The 16,436-nt window shown below is 45.2% G+C and overlaps 1 protein-coding gene across 2 annotated transcripts in view; it reads right to left on the bottom strand.

Moving 5' to 3' along the window:
• Positions 1-372: 372 nt before the first annotated feature.
• The window catches only part of DDX56 (DEAD-box helicase 56), a 73,091-nt gene continuing 57,027 nt past the window's right edge, over positions 373-16,436 (bottom strand). The window contains exons 11-14 of one of the 2 annotated variants that reach the window (XM_033949598.1): positions 13,362-13,451; positions 4,758-4,863; positions 2,202-2,299; positions 373-1,408 (exon numbers count right to left, since the gene is read on the bottom strand). In XM_033949598.1, the coding sequence (XP_033805489.1) occupies positions 1,322-1,408; positions 2,202-2,299; positions 4,758-4,863; positions 13,362-13,451 (381 nt within the window). In that variant the 3' untranslated portion in view covers positions 373-1,321. The remainder of the gene's footprint in view (positions 1,409-2,201; positions 2,300-4,757; positions 4,864-13,361; positions 13,452-16,436) is intronic. The other variant, XM_033949597.1, reaches the window with a different exon arrangement.

The following is a 16,436-nucleotide window of genomic DNA, read 5'->3' as shown; positions in this document are numbered from 1 at the left end:
CTTTTGGTGTTAAGTGAATGAGTGGGTCTTTGTATGAGTGCAGTGGGTAGACCTGGTAGTGTCGAGGTAGGTCCCTCCTATGGTTTCCAATAGGGCATAATTCATTAGTTTTAGGGGTTTATAAGAAACCCCATCCCCTCAATCTACAATTTGTGTAAGGGAAATAATTGCTTTGCCTAAGATCATGCATCAAAGATTTAACACAAAATTGTTAGATGAGGAAGTTTTTGATGTATTAGAACAAAAGTATGCAATTACTGTCCTTTATGCCTACTAGAGGGCTGCAATCAGCCATAATGCCAGATCCAGTACCCATGCCAGGAAAATGAAAAAGACAGAATTGCAGGCACAAAATAAAACAAGTTAGAAAACTTACCAGCTCAACAGCTTTATTGCACTTGCATTTTTCTACTCCCCCTGCCTATAATTCACTTACAGGCTTATAAGGTACACTTAGGCAATACTTTCTTTCTTTTAATAATTTATATTCCGCATATCCTACAATTCTAAGCGGATTACAAATTATTCAGGTACTCAAGCATTATTCCCTAACTGTCCTGGTGGGCTCCCACTCTTTCTAATGTACCTGGTGCAACATCAAGGAGACAGACTGTTCCCCAAACATGCCACTAATGACAAATGTGCAAACAGTCAATGCTTCTGATTTGTGCTTATTAAGTATTTGGCCACGGAAAACTTTATTTAGCAGTACAAGCCACAAAACATCAATTCTGGCTGTAGCTCAAACTTTCAATAACCATCTTGCATTCTCACATCCCTGCAAGGTATCCAAATAATGTCTTTCTCACCCTCACCACAATATACAGTGGCATCTGCAGGTACAGGGTCCTTCTGCTGCCTCAGAGAATAGACTCACAAGTTCTGCATTGGTCTTGCCCAGGTATATATAGGAAGACTTCAGGCATTATAACTATGCTCCTCACAATCTCCTGCTCACACAGCTCCAAAGCTGCTTGTGATGCAGCAGGAAGAAAAGGGCACAGAGTTTACAGGAAGTGTTCTACAGCAAACATATGATCAATGAGAGTGATCGACCTGCACCAACATTTAACAATAGACTGATGGAGCAATAAGTAGCAAAGACAGAATGTAATCCAGATTGCTGAGAAATGATCATTCACCAAGACTGGGTGGTGTCCATGTGCTGAGTTTTCTCCTGTGTACAACAATATATGCCCAGTATCCAGGGTCACCACTGTTTATTTTAAACATTTTCCCAGGGGCCCAGTCCAGAGTTTCTGTCCTTGCTGACAACAGACCAGAATGCATAGGGTTTTGGGGGGCGCCTCTTCTCCCCATCTCACGACCGTTTCCTTTTTGGAGTCTTTGGCTGGCTTTTCTTTCCTGTGTATTTGAAGCTTCGAAGTGGGTTCTGACTTCCTTTCAACTGGAGAAGAGCAACAGAAACACTAATAAGATGTGTACATGCAAATCTGATCTCTTCTACATTTATCTTTTATTCCAATTTACTCCATGCTAGTCTTTGTTGTTTGCTTTGTTGTAAATGGGGGGATCTGTACAAGCACAGATGACCAATACAGGTTAATCATCACAGTTAAATAATTTATGTGGCAGAACATGGGTTTTTATCTGTATGGCTTCCTTTTCCTTAAATTAGCCTGTATATTATCTTGTAATTTTTCAACACTTTTTTTTTTTTTTAAGCATCCATGAGTGATTGGTAGGGTAAAGGTGTTACCTGGCAGTTTACAAGGTTCTTGTAGGGACTGAGATGCTACATCACTGTGATGATTCAACCAAAAGGACAAAATTCAGAGTTGAATAACAATCAAATGACTTCCCCACTAGAGGTCTGCACGGGAACGGGGATCGCGGGGATCCCGCGGGTCCCGCGGGGATTCCGCGGGTTCCCCCCCTGGCCCACGGGACTCCCACGGGGACGCCCCCTGGCCCACGGGACTCCCACGGGGATGCCCCCCTGACCCACGGGGACGCCCCCTTGCCCACGGGACTCCCACGGGGATGAAAACAACCTACCTAAATTCTGGCGATGCAAGCATGCAGCTTACAAGTCTGGCGTCGCGTCGGGAAATAGCCATGTTGAGCAGTGAGCTCAGCACGTACACAGATGAAAGCCTTGCTTGCTGATTGGTCCGGCGGCCCCGCCCCACCGTGCCGCCGGACCAATCAGCAAGCTCTATGGGATTTAGTAAACAAACCTTGACATTTTTGTTGGTGTGACTGCTAGATGCTGGTTTCCTCCTGTGCTTCTTCTTGTTGATCAGTGGCTGGGCAATGCCACGCAGTGATGGTGGGACTGGAGAAAGTGAAATAAGAGAAAAAAGGTAGCACTAGAGCCCGACCAAACACGGGATCTCCAGTTTCTTCAGAAACTGAATCTGCAACCAAAATTGGCAACTTGAAACCATAAACAAAACCAACTTCCCCCACACTCCCTCCCCATTCCTTCTCACACTACTACTACTACTTATCACTTATATAGCTCTGCACATTTTGACATTTATGGATGGTCCCTGCTCTAACTTGGACAGACAGTCATGACATATAGGGTTGGGGATGCAGAACCCAAAGTGAGAGGAGTTAAGGAGTCAAAAGTACTCTCGAAGAGGTGGGCTTTTAACTGGGCCCTGAACATTGCTAGAGACTGAGCACACCGTAGGGATTCAGGTAGCTTGTTCCAAGCATACGGCGCAGCAAGGTAGAAGAGACAGAGTCTGGAGTTGGCAGTCGAAGAGAAGGGTACAGATAGGAGGGACTTACCAGCTGAGCAGAGCTCATGGGGGGTGGACACATAGGAGGAGATACCAAAAAAGACCCCTCTCTCTTCCTGTAATCACTCTCTGCCCCCTCCCATCCCACTCAGGCCCTGAAGGTGTAATGCAGACATTCCCAAAACACAGTATGCTTACCCCAGGAAGTGTGTGTACCAGTGGCAGGGGGTGCGTGACCCACATTTCCCGCTTTCCTGCAGTTACCACCTGTAGTAATCGTCGCTCCTACCACTGGCAGCTGTCACTGTCCTTTTGCCCCCTCTACCCCCCCCTCTACCACCCCCAAACTAGCAGCGGCAGCCTTGCTTATCTTAGTGATTTCCTCTGTCAGACTCAGGGCCTTTCCTAGGCCAGGCCAGCCTTTGATGATGCAACTTCCTCTTTCCTCGGAGGCAAGCCCAACCTAGCAAAGACCCCAAAGCTGCTGAAGGGAATTGCTAAGGTAATGCTATGCCAGCTGTGCAGATAAGTGAAAATGGAGAGAGTTACTATTAGTTGGGTGAGGGAGAGGTGGGTGCTGCTAGATCTGGATGGATGGAGGTGGGAGTTGGAAAGGGAGAGGTGCTTCTAGACCTAGGGGGGGAGAGGTGCTACTCCACTGGGAGCAGAGGAAAGAGGTACTGCTGGATGGGAACAGAAGAGGGAGGAGAGGCGCTGCTGTATTTAGAGTGAAAGAGGGATATATGGTGCTGGAATGGGGGATGGCAGTGGAGGACAAGAGAAAGATTGGATCGGGGAAGAGGGGAGAACACTGGACTTAGGGAGAAAAAGATGCAGATTTCAGGTGGAGAGTAAGGAATAAATAGGGAGACATGCAAGCCATAGGTGTGGGTAGAAAAAATAGAGGGGTGATGCACAGATAAGAGATGCTAGACATGGAGGGAAAATAGGGAGAGAAACACAGAAGGGGAATGTTGGATGGAGAGGGGATGGGGATACAGAAGGGCAATACTGATCACAGGGGTACAAAAGGACAAGGACACAGAGGGTAGATGCTGGACAGGATAGATAGGGATGCAAAGGGAAGGTGGACATGTGCCAGATGGACAGGACTCTCTGCAAAGATTGAAGAAAAAAAATAGAGAAAAACCAGAGACACTGTGACCAAAGCAAATGGAAAAATAAAATAACAACAAAGGTAGAAAAAAGCATTTCATTCTCAATTTAATAATTGGAATGTTTCTGTGTAGAAATCTTGCAGCAGTCCTATTATTCTGTTTTCTTACTAGGTGTTGTATTAGTGTTTTAGGACCCAGTGTAAGGTTGTTGCACTTTGAGTCTTGGGAGCTGTTATGATATGGTAGGGTTCCAACTCTTTTTTTTGTACAAGCTTGTGCAGTGTTTCATTTTCCCAGAGAACTGTGTGGAGATCCGAGAGCAGGATGGGTGTATATAAGAGAAAGAGAAAGTGAGAGACAGGTGAGATGCAGAGAGAACTTGCTCAAAGTAATCAGTGATGTCATCAACGACACGGCAAAGGGAAGGCCCTGGCGGGGAAGGCCGCAAAGCAGCCCGTTCAGAGCGCTGCAACTGTTTTTGGAGGCCCTGGAACTGCTGCTCAAGGGGAAGGGTGAGAGGCGAGGAAAGATGCTGCACATGATGGAGAGAGAAAGGAAAGAGGAAAAATTGGGGTGGAGGAGAGGAAGGGAAGATGATTGTTGTACATGAAAAAAAAATAAGACATTCCCCGAAAATAAGCCCTAGTATGTTTTTTGGAGCACAAATTAATATAAGACCCTGTCTTATTTTTGGGGAAACACGGTATGTGACCAAAAATCAAGTCAGGTCTAACACTCAAATCCTGTCTCTCACCTAGCAGCACTGCTACTGAGCTTGTATCAGGCCACTCCTCCCATGCTGTTTTAAATTCCGTCCTTTTTGGATGAAAAGTACTACCTAAATCTTAAATTGTTACTGATATTACAGCTGTGTTCAGTTTGGGAAAAAAAAACCCCCACAGCATTTCTCTTTCATAGTACATACTCAGGTACTCAGGAACATTCTTCAAGTGGGGTTTCACAATGGCAGGATGAAGGGCTTTGTCATGACGCAGCAGCTGGAAATCACGAGGGTTGTCTTCAAAATATGTCTACAAAGCAAGGGAGAATCCTTTAAGGAAGGGTTAGTTCTTTTCTCGATAATCGTCTTTCCTGTAGAAAAGCATATGATTCCTTACGGATGGGTTGTGCTCCCCAACTCGCATGTTGCTTGCAGAAGACATCAGTCATTTTCTTCTTTCCGCCCCCTTGTTTCAATTGGCAGCACACTCTCTCCTCTGTTCGTACCAAACCAAGAGAGAACCCTTAGGAGATGAAAAGCAAACAAAGAGAGGGGAGCTCATGGAATGCCACGATTTAAATAAGTTCAATCTGCTCTGCAATAGTAAGAGTTAATAAACAACTTCTCAACCGGGTAACAGATAACAGTGGTGAATTAAACCACCTAACTGTGTGCAACCCGTACTAACACTTGTACAGCTCTTAGCAAAACAAAATCTGCTGATATTGATTATGGCACTAACATACCACCATTCAAAGGACTCCGTTTCTCTTCCCTGGCTGCCTTGAGTAAAGCCGCTGGGTACTCTTCCTAGCTTATAAGCCAGTGCAGGCACATCAGACATCTGACAGGGCAGGACATAAAGAATCACATGCTGGCGCTAACGTTTAAAAAGGAGATAGAGCAGCTTTTAAACTGAGATGTGGGGGAAAGCTGACAGTCGCCCGGGAGCGGATGGCTCAGTGTAAGGTACCTTGGAGGATACTATTGAAACAGGATATTTAGGGAGTCCTGGTAGAGAGGTTCTGATAATGGTGAAAGAAAGCCAGGAGGGTTTAAGAGGAAGGCAGAGTAAAAGACTCAAATTTTCCCTGTCTTCTCAGCAGCCTGCAGTTGCAAGGAAAAAACACAATTTGAAGTGTCTGTATGCAAATGCTAGAAGCCTAATAAATAAAATAGGAGAGTTACAGTATACAGTACTGAATGATGAGATAGATATAATAGGCATCTCGGAGACCTGGTGGAAGGAGGACAATCAATGGGACACTGTGTTACCTGAATCACAATGCTCCAGTTTCTCTGGGTGAGAAGGAAAGCAGGAAGAGCTGGGCAGCACAAACTTGCAGGGACTCTAGATCCAACTCCTGCAGAGAAACTGTAATCACCTCCATCAGATTCAAAGGCTTAAATAGCCTACACAGAGTCGGATCCTCATCCTGGTCTAGGGTTACTACTGACTAGAGAGCTGCGTGGGGACAGAAATCCCACCCGTCCCCGCCAAAATCACTTCCGTCCCCACCCGTCCCCCCATTAAAGATTTTAGAAAAGAAGCAAGCCACATTACTCAGATCTTAGAAAAGAAGCAACATTACTTCAGTGCACTTTTTAAAAGTGTAGACTAGAGTCTCTCTGCTGCTCATGCTGGCTTCCAAAGAAATCCTCCTTTCTATTTAAAAATCTCTTTGGTCCCGCCACCACTGAATCTAAATTCTGGTCTCCTCCTCGGGTGTCATGCACTTCCGGGTAGAGAAGCTGACTGCTAGTATGAGAGGCTGGTGCACCGCCAGGAAGAGAATCTGATTCCCGGCTGGAATGAGAGGTTTGCGTACTGCCAGGAAGAGAGGCAGACTGTCTGCTGGAACGAGAAGCTGGTGCAATGCATGAAGAGAGGCTGTCTGCGGTAATGAGAGGCTGGTGTACTGCCAGGATGAGACTGTTTGCTGGTATGAGAGGCTGTTGCAGAGCCAGGAAGAGAGGCTGAGTGTCTGCTGTAATGAGAGGCTGGTGCACAGCCAGGAAGAGAGGCTGATACTCTGACTTTGAGTCACCATATGGCACTTGTACATTTTAGGCTAAGCAAGACAGGAAGGTTTGCTTAGAATCTGAAACTAAGAACTGTAACCTGAGTCCCCAGATGCTTGCCTGGTTCTCAGGGATCTCTGGGAATAGCATTTTGTTACCAGCCATTAGAGGTGTAATGAAATATATGCAGGAGATGCCAGGCTTCAATGGAACAAGCTGCACTATACTTCAGTGTAATTATTTACTCAGAGTGTGCTTGGTGTTTTCCCCACTAATATCATCATCTGATATAGGAAGGGTTTTAGCTCAGAAAAAACTGCAGTAAAAGCATTGTATTAAAAGATAGAGTGTATCAGCATGTAAACAAAGAGCAAGAAATTATTCTTACATAAACCATTGATGCTAAATGGAGGAGAGTGTGGCGCATTGATTAAAGCTACAGCCTCAGCACCCTGGGGTTCAAACCCACGCTGCACCTTGTGACCCTGGATAAGTCACTTAATCCCCCCATTGCCCCAGGTAAACTAGATAGATTGTGAGCCCACCAGGACAGACAGAGAAAAATGCTTGAGTACCTGAATAAATTCATGTAAACCGTTCTGAGCTCTCCTGGGAGAACAGTATAGAAAATTGAATGAATAAATAAAATAAATCTGAGCTTATTTTTTTACTTCCCTGCTAATGCTGAATTTTTCTCCACCTCCATGCACATCAGTGGCTATAGCAGAAGCTATGAGCTCTCCCCATAGCTGACTGGATGACTATAAGGAATTTCGGTACTGACAGCTTTCAGACCATCTCCAGGGTGTCTCTCTCTCAGTTGCTGGTATCGGGGAATTTGGGGGGTTCGGGCACTCACTAAATGCAGGCTGTCTTCCCACTCTAGCCTACACGCGACACCTCCCGACGAATCAGCAGCAACAGTCTCTGTGACGTAAGCAGGGAGCTCAGCACGTAGGCACACACAGTCTGTTCATCTGAAGTTGAAATTAGAAGGCCTCATCTGAAGTTGAAATTAGGTAGGCCTCCCTGTGGGAGACCCGTTGGCCTTGGAGGGTTCCCCATTGGAGTCCTGTAGACCGGGGAGGATCCCCGTTCCCATGTAGACCTCTACTACTAACCCCTTGTCACCTGCTTCAAGCTGATACCCTGAATCCTCCAGGGACGATGCATGCTGGGAGAGTAGTGGAATCATATCCAAACACAAATCGTACCATACCATTTCTAACTGGGCCTCCGGCTCTGGCAGCACTACCGTCTGCCATAGGGCCTTGCTCTAAAAAGGAAATCTCCTCTAAACAAAGACCACCTGGCTCACAGATGGAGCTGACAACCCTTTATTTCTAGTAAGCTGCATACATCAAAGATATAAAATCAGGGCAAAGGACCTGCCCTGTAATTTCTGGGGACCACTGATGGGCTACCTCATGTCTCCTTTCAGGGTCAGGGGCATCCTCGCAAAAATGCTTCACTGGTGACACCTAGTCACAGTTTAGAGACTCTAACCGGGCTTTCTGCCCTGGATCTCAAACTTTCTGCCCCTCCTGACCTATGCAGTGACCAGCGGGAGATAAGTCCATGGCTCCTGTTCCCTCTTGCGTGCCCCACAGCATGTGGTACAAGGAAGCTCCTCAGATGCCCATCCAGCATCATTCCTGGCATGATATTGGGGTCAAAACACCTGAAGAGTCCATTATAATTGATTTAAATTAAATTCAAGGTGATTAGAGGCAAACAGAAGCTTTAAAAAAATTAAATAAAAAAATTAGGATATTCAAGATGGCCACTGTGATACCAATTTAGGCGCCAAAAATGGACCAATGGAGCAAAACTTCAAAAATTGTCAAAATAGGATTTTGGAGGTGGAGGACCCTTGAGACAATTTCAGAAACAGCACAGAGGCTGGATGAATTGGGATATGAGTGTAAACCTCTTTGAGATCCAGAGAGCATAGCCAATCTCCCTGATTCATCAGGGAATACAAAGTTGGTAAAGAAAGCATCCGAAACTTCTCTTTGACTAGAAATTGGTTGAGGGCTCTGAGGTCCAGAATGGGTCGGAAGTCCCCCGTCTTCTTTGGGACTAGAAAAGAACGGGAATAAAAGCCAATGTCCAGTTGGTTCAAGGGAACCTCCTCGACAGCTCGAAGGCGAAGAAGAGCCTGAGCTTCCTGAAGAAGGGGAAGTTGCGACGAATCGGAAGGACACTCTCTTGGAGGGCGATCTGGAGGCACCTGAAGAAAGTGAAGTGAGTATCCCTCCCAAAGGATGGTGAGAACCCAGAGATCTGAGATGATCATCTCCCACTGGTGTTAAAAATGGTGAAGACGACCTCCTATGGGCAGAAGAGAAGTCTGATGGAGGGAGGTTGGTATGCTCAGACTGGGAATGTCAAAAAGAATGAGCTGGTTTAGCCGCAGCAGGAGTCTGAGCTTTCTGCTGTCGTTGTTGCTGTGGCGGTCGTCAAGGCGGAGGCCTGGAGAAAGCTAGCATCGTTTTTTTAAGGATAACGACGTGGTGGATGCTTGTATGGCCGAGCAGGAGGAGTCTTAGGCTTCGGCTGAATCAAGGAAGTAGAAGAGTGCTCATGATCAGAGAGGCGCTTTGTAGCAGCTTCAATGGAATCATCAAAAAGTTCATTTCCCTGGCAAGGCAAGTTCGCTAGACGGTCCTGCAAATTGGGATCAATATCAACAATGCGGAGCCAAGCGAGGCGACGCATGGCTACTGCAAAAGCAGAAACTCTGGAAAAGAGCTCAAAGGTATCGTATCTGGCTTGCAGCATGAAGAGTCGAAGTTGAGACAGAGTTCGAATAATCTGTTTGAATTCTGGAAGACACTGTTCCTCAAGAGCCGGATAAAACTTAGGCATTATTTTGAGGAAGTGATTAAAATAAGCAGTGAAAGTGTAATTGTAATTGAGAATTCTATTAGCCATCATGGAATTCTGATACAGTCTACGGCCAAACTTGTCCATGGTACGGCCCTCCCTGCCTGGAGGGACCGCAGCATAGAGCTTAGATGGTTGAGCTTTCTTTAATGAAGATTCCACAACCAAGGACTGGTGAGGCAATTGAGATGTCTCAAATCCCTTACAAGGTACGGTGCGATACCTGGATTCCAGCTTAGATGGAATGGCTGTAATGGAATAAGGAGTTTCCATATTCCTGAAGAAAGTTTGCTTCAAAACAGGAGTCATAGGAAGGCAACTCCATGTTGGCCAAGTACTCAGTAGTGTACTTGGAATCAGAGTGGAGATTCAGCTGAAGAGCTTTCACCATGTCAAAGACAAATCTCGCAAATGAGGCAGACTTCGAGGCAGAAGAACCCTCAGGAGAAGGAGAGCGAGACTTAGGAGCCACCGAATAGGAAGGAGAAGCCTCTCTGGAATATTGAGAAAGAGGCTCAGAATCCAGCCGCAGAGTCACTGAAGAAGCTCTATTAACTATGACAGGAGGAGTCAGAGTGTTTGCGCTTAAGAAGCCTCGATGGCGAAGTCCCTGGGGTCCGAAGAACAGAGAGGGTCGAGGCAGGAGAAGGCTCCCTCAGAAGCGGTCTCGATGGAGGAGTCTTCAACCTGGATGGACTTCAAGGAGAAGCAGCCGGTGAGAAAGTTTTACATGACCTATGCTTAGGTTTTGAAGAAGTCTCGACAGCTGTGATAAACTAGGCATAGAAGACTCAGTATCCGGAGGAGGAGAGGTTTTCTGCTTGAGAAAAGACTCTTGACTGCGCTTGGAAACAAGGTGCCTCGAATGCCTCAATCGAGGTTCAGGAGAGCATGTCCCAGGAGGAGGCGAAGAATCACTGGATGATAAGCGACGAGATTTCCGAGGCTTGCCTCGAGGTGCCTCAACAGGAGGCTCAGGCTGAGGTTCAGGCTGGCTCATAGGAAGCAGGGTCGAGGCTGGGAGGAGCTGAGCCATGACCGAGGAAATCTGAGTGGTCAGAATGCCTTTCAACATGTCCTCGAACATAGGCACCGAGACGAAGGGATCAGGTCTCGAAGGTGCAGCAGTGCGCTTCAAAGAGGGAGACCTCGAAGATGAGTATTCCCTATGATTGGAGGCACGCTTAGCTGGAGGTCTCAAAGAGGCTGGCAGGACCGTAGGCACGGCCTGGGATGCCTGAGACTCTGGAGGCTTCTTAGGAAGGGTACCTGAAGGAGAAACAGGAGACTTACCCACAGTTAAAGACTTAGAAGGGACTGCAGGTGAGACCTTCGAGACCGAAGGTGTCGAGGTCGAGGCCTTAGTCGAGGTAGCCACGGGTGTCGGGGTCGAGGTCTTGGAAGTCAAGGCTGTCCCCGAAGCCGAGGTCGAGACCCTCTCAGCAGACTGCTCCATAGTGCCAAATAGTTGAAGAATTTTGGCATAGCATCTACAAAGGGCTTGAGGTTGAAGGATAGCACAGCGTGAACAAGCGTTGGGGAAATGTTCGGGACCCAGGCAAGCAATACACCAACGATGAGGGTCGGTGAGTGAAATTACCTTGCCGCACTGGCTACACTTTTTGAAACCGGTAAGAGGCCGGGACATAGAAAAAGGAAAGGCTGATGAAAGAACGAGATTCAGCGGCCAGGCCTAGGCTGAAAGGCTGCCGGCCAAAAGAAACAATAAAAAACTTTTAAAAAAAAAAAAAGAAAAGGAGAAAAAGACACGCGGGCACAACGACTGAGAAAAACAACAAAGCCGCGGTGCGAGAAAGCAACGAAGTAGCTCAGAGCTGAAGTGAAGAGGACTTCTCGGCTCCACGGAAAACGTTGAACTGAAGTACCTCACAGGAGACGAGCGCTCTGACTCGGGCGGGAAGGCACTCGCACATGCGCAATGCAGCACTCATAAGCTCTTACAAAGATCTTCAAGCAAGTCTGCTTGCGAGGCTGTCCGCTGCGGGGCTCCGTCGGTGACGTCACCCACCTGTTGAGAATATGCTGCCTTCTTGTCCTGGGATAACCTTAGTTTTGCTAAAATCAGATCCACCCTGATTTTCTCATAGACAGTAATGAGCTGTACTCACAGACCTGCCATGTGCTGTGCCTGCATTAGCTTCTCACGGCAGCTGGAAATGGAGAAGGAATTTCTTCCTTGGACAATTAAAGGTGGCTCCAGGGGCTTGTCTCTTTGGGCTGCTTTTTAATCAGGTTCCAAAAACCTGAAACTCTCGACCCCTCACACTCCCACATGATTCCTCATGGTGGGGGTGGGAATGCAGCCAACCTCTGCCAAGCTTCTCAGTCAGTTGCGGGGTCAAATTAGCCTGAGCTCAAGCACTCAACTCTGTAGGGGCAAGCACTGCTCCCAAGGGACCTAACAGCAAGCTCCCAAGAATTAATGCAGGCTTGCCAAGCAGGTGCACATTTTAAAGTGAGGCCCCCTACTAGCTGCAGACCCACACGTTTGATCCTTCTCCCAGGCAGAGCTGTCACAGGACTACGGGAATCTCTTAGCACAGGGAAACCTCAAAAAGTTCAGATTAAAACCCAAAAATAAAAAATCTAGTGCAGAGTAGATGAAGGGACATCTTCTCAACTCGCTTGCAGAGTTAAAACTGAAGAGAGGGGGTGGAGAGAATAAAATGATTGATGTCTTCTGCAAGCGACTTGCGAGTTGGAGTGCACAATTCATCCTTAAGGAATAGTATGCTATTTGACCAGGAACAGTTGATTGGTGTTATTCAGCCTGAAAATATTCCAATCTGGGTTTTATTTATTAGCAAGACAGGGAATGGCCTGGTTCTTTCACACTCCAGTATCAATCTCCCAGTCAGTCTACAAACTCCTTCAGTGACTTTAATCTTTATTTTCTTTGATCTTCAGATGGCTGTCAAGAGTATATAATTCCTGCATTCATAGCCTTTTTCTTCACTGATTCATTTTCCTAGTACATTGCTCCCCCACAAATTCAGTTTGCAAATTTGCTCATTCACAGTCTGCTCCGACCGCCTCGTCCTGTAATAAAGTCGGGCTACATCAATCAGGAGCTGCTTGTCAAAGAAGCTCCTGATTGGTGTAGCCTGACTTCACTACAGGAAGAGGCAGTCAGAGCAGACCGCAAGTGTTTTTCTTTACCCGCCAGCGCTCCAGCTGCCCTCTCCTGCCTCCCCTGCCTTTTGACAGGTGAAAAACCGTATTTGCGGTTTTTTGAAATTTGCAGGGGTTCCTGGAACAGAACCCCTGCGAATTTCGGGGGAGTACTGTATTGCTTTGATAATACTTATATATTTAGACTTATCACCACTCTGTCATATATTTCATACTTTTGTAAAACCATCTTATCTTTTGAGTGATGCTTGACCCCTTCCTTTTCCAAAAAGTATCTGACCCTTGAAAGGGAGCTTGCTCAAGGTGGCATTAGAAGCTGAATCTCCACTCCAATCACTACCTGATCCAAAGCATTCTATGGGCGGAAATTGTATAAGCTGACACTTTACTCATGACACTGAGCATGAAGTAAATAGCGTCCGCCACATAGTCCACTCCATCCAATACTGCAGGAGGGCTTCCCGCCCCACCCCACCCTTGCAGAGGGAGGGGGTGAAGCATCTATCAAAAGATAAGTTGGTTTTATAAAAGTATGAAATATATGACATGGTGGTGACAAATCTAAAAGGTTGTGAATGAAGGAGTTCTATACCCTGACAACCATATGAAGATCCAAGAAAATAGCGTCACTGAAGGAGTTTGCAGACTGACTGGGAGATTGATACTGGAGTGTATTGGAGTTATACTAGTCAATTAGCTAATTTATGCTGTGTAGCTGGTTCTTTCACAACATTATCACCATACCTTGAGTTTATCTGAGTTCAGTAGCTCCTCCTTAATCTCCTTCAATCGTGCTTCCTTAATGGCCTGCTTAGTAACAGACCGCATAGCATCCTAGATGGAGGGGGAAAAAATATTACAATTCAGAATAATGAACCAGTTTTATCTCTCTGTGACCTTCTCATCTTATCCCACCAGCAAAGAATTTAAGATCCATAAGCCAGCAATGAGAATGTTTCAACATAAAGTACAAATAATCTATACTGAAACCAGTCTCTACACTACCCTTCTTCCCTTGTTCACTGCCATCTTGCTTTGCCCACACAATAAAACTGTATTTTAATATTTTATTTTTAAATCATAACATACACAAACCAGTTTGCTCAATTAGTATAGCCTACAATGTTTGAACTTTTCCGTCCCCCTTATTTCTCCCCACACTAGTGACCTATTCATGGCAATGCATCGCGCAAGAGCATTACGGCTATTCACTGCTGTTTCCAGTTTTTATTCAGTTGTTATCCATCAGGTTCTCTTGTTTTGATACACGTTAGGACCCCTAAGGAAGAAGTGTTTCTTCAAAACACGGATCGTGTCGGGTCCGGTCTTATCAGTCCTTTTGGAAACAAACTGTTTTATGTTCTTTTTTATGATTGCTTATTAAAGACTTGGCATCCTATACATCATCACTGTACTGTCTGATATCACCAGTGTGTGCCTGTTTTATCCTACTGTTCTTGGCGAATCCCTATTACAAGTAACCAACTTCACTTTCCATGTGTAAAACATATTTTCTACATAGAATGAAAGAATAAAGGTTTACCTGTTAATTTTATTTTATTTTTTTTGATTGAAGACAACACAGATCATACAATGCAAGAACCATAACAGGGCTTGTACCCAATACTCAGTAAATATGTGTGTGTGTGGGGGGGGGGGGGTAGGGAAGGTTGAGCACCCCTGCCTCCCAATTTTAAGTATCCGCTTGTATATGTCATTGGATCTCCATGAGTGCTAATTTTACTAGACTCGTTTCATGGAATATTAGTGGAGTAACATCCCTGATTAAATGTACTAAAATTTTACAGACACTGTGTCTACAGGAAACACACTTATCAGATGTGGAACATCAAAAGTTGAAGAAATGCTGGATTGATGACATGTACTATTCTTCAAATGGAGGTAGACGTGTGTGTGTGTGGGGGGGGGTTTGATGTGTTGGTGCGCAAATCACTACAGTTTGTTTATCACCCACCCTTATCCAGGGCAAGTTACATGTTAACATACAAAAAAAATGTAACATTTATCGTATAAAACACATCAAGACCAACACTATAACAACTACATACATACATACAAAATCAGATTGCATAAAACAAACTAACCAAACTTATCCTACCAAGGGAAGAGTTTTATTACTGCATCTCAACTTACGGGGGCAGGATTTGATTCTTTTGGTGGTCTGTGGCCCCGCATTTAGGGATAAAAGTTTCTACAAGCACCTGTTAAAGGTCTGTCTTCCCTATCAACATAAAAACTTAATGGTAGTGGGGGATATGAACTTGGTAATTAATCCCATTTTGGATAGATCTGCTGGTAATCTTTCAGCAGGGGTGGTGGGGGGAGTCATCAATCCAGTGATTTCATAGCTTCCACCCAAGATTTTTTTTTTTTTTTTTTACTTTTTTTCTTTTTCCTTTCAACTTTTTAACTGCTGTTCATCTCTTCAGTGTAGGGAGGATGAACTCCCCTCCTGACAGCTGCAGTGTTTGGAAGTAGATAATTATCTCCTAGACTTTGCAAGCAGAAATTTGGGCCATTGAAATATGTAAGGATGTTTTGCTCCTGGGGAAGCTGTTTTTTGTTTTTTTTTTACAGTGAAACGGAGAAGCTCCATAGAGAGTTATGAGCATTACATCATTGCTTTTGTTGAATTGGTTTCCAGCACTGGAGTCTAACCATTCAATATCAAGCTAAGTGGTTTCAATTACATTAAATGAGTGGATTCTATGTGTATTGCAGACATAAACGGATACTTAATGAATACATAAGAATATAACTCAAATTAAAAAAGTTAAAAGGAAACACAAATTAAAAAGTTGTAAGGAAAGAAAAAAAGTAAAAAATCTTGGATCACTAACATAACTACGTAAAGTAAGAGGAGTTTTGTTTTTGTTTTTTTTACTAATGATGGCTCTATATATGGGAGCAGTGCATGAATGCTATTATGCTTGAAAGCTCTGTCTCACTAAGCTCTTGAAGTCTTTTTCTCCTCTTTAATTGTTACTTTTGTTTGTTAACCTTAATAGTTACACTGGATGGACCATTCGGGTCTTTATCTGCCGTCATCTACTATGTTACTATGTATGATTATTGAGCTTGACAGCTACAAGTTATAAGTGAGCAGTTCACAGCCTTTAATAGCTTAGTTATTTTGTACTGCTTTTGATTACATTACAGCCTAAACCTGAATTACCCCCGGAATTAGTTACTTCATAATGCCCTATCTCTTTAATAAATGTAGATATTAAATTGTTGTCAAGTATGTTGGCATCCAGGTTAGCTGCAGTGCTGCCACATTTGATAGACGTGTTAAGTGGGGTTTATTCAAGGGTGTCAGTCAGTATTCAATGTTTGGAAACTTCTTTCAGCTATCACATACAACTGCTTTTACATACAAGCAGCAGCCAGACCTACCGCAACCACCAAGAGCCCACAGACCCGATCCTGCCAGGAGTGTGAACTCCTCCCCCTGCAGTCCATTGGAGAGATCAATCTGCCTGCTTTTAAATATCAGCAGCAGTGGAGATCAACTGCTTTTACACCTAAGCAGCAACGAGACCAGCCACAACCACCAAGAGCCCACAGACCCGATCCTGCCAGGAGTGTGAACTCCTCCCCCTGCAGTCCATTGGAGAGATCAATCTGCCTGCTTTTAAATATCAGCAGCAGTGGAGATCAACTGCTTTTACACCTAAGCAGCAACGAGACCAGCCACAACCACCGAGAGCACACAGACCCGATCCTACCAAGAGTGTGAACTCTTCCCCCCATGCAATCCGCTAAGAAGATCGACTGTCGGCTCCGGGCGGCTTTCCC

This window comes from Geotrypetes seraphini, chromosome 6 (genome assembly GCF_902459505.1).
Source record: "Geotrypetes seraphini chromosome 6, aGeoSer1.1, whole genome shotgun sequence".
In the NCBI taxonomy this organism is placed as follows: Eukaryota; Metazoa; Chordata; class Amphibia; order Gymnophiona; family Dermophiidae; genus Geotrypetes; species Geotrypetes seraphini.
The sequence above is the reverse complement of the archived record's forward strand: the minus strand, read 5'-3'. Positions and strand labels throughout refer to the sequence as shown.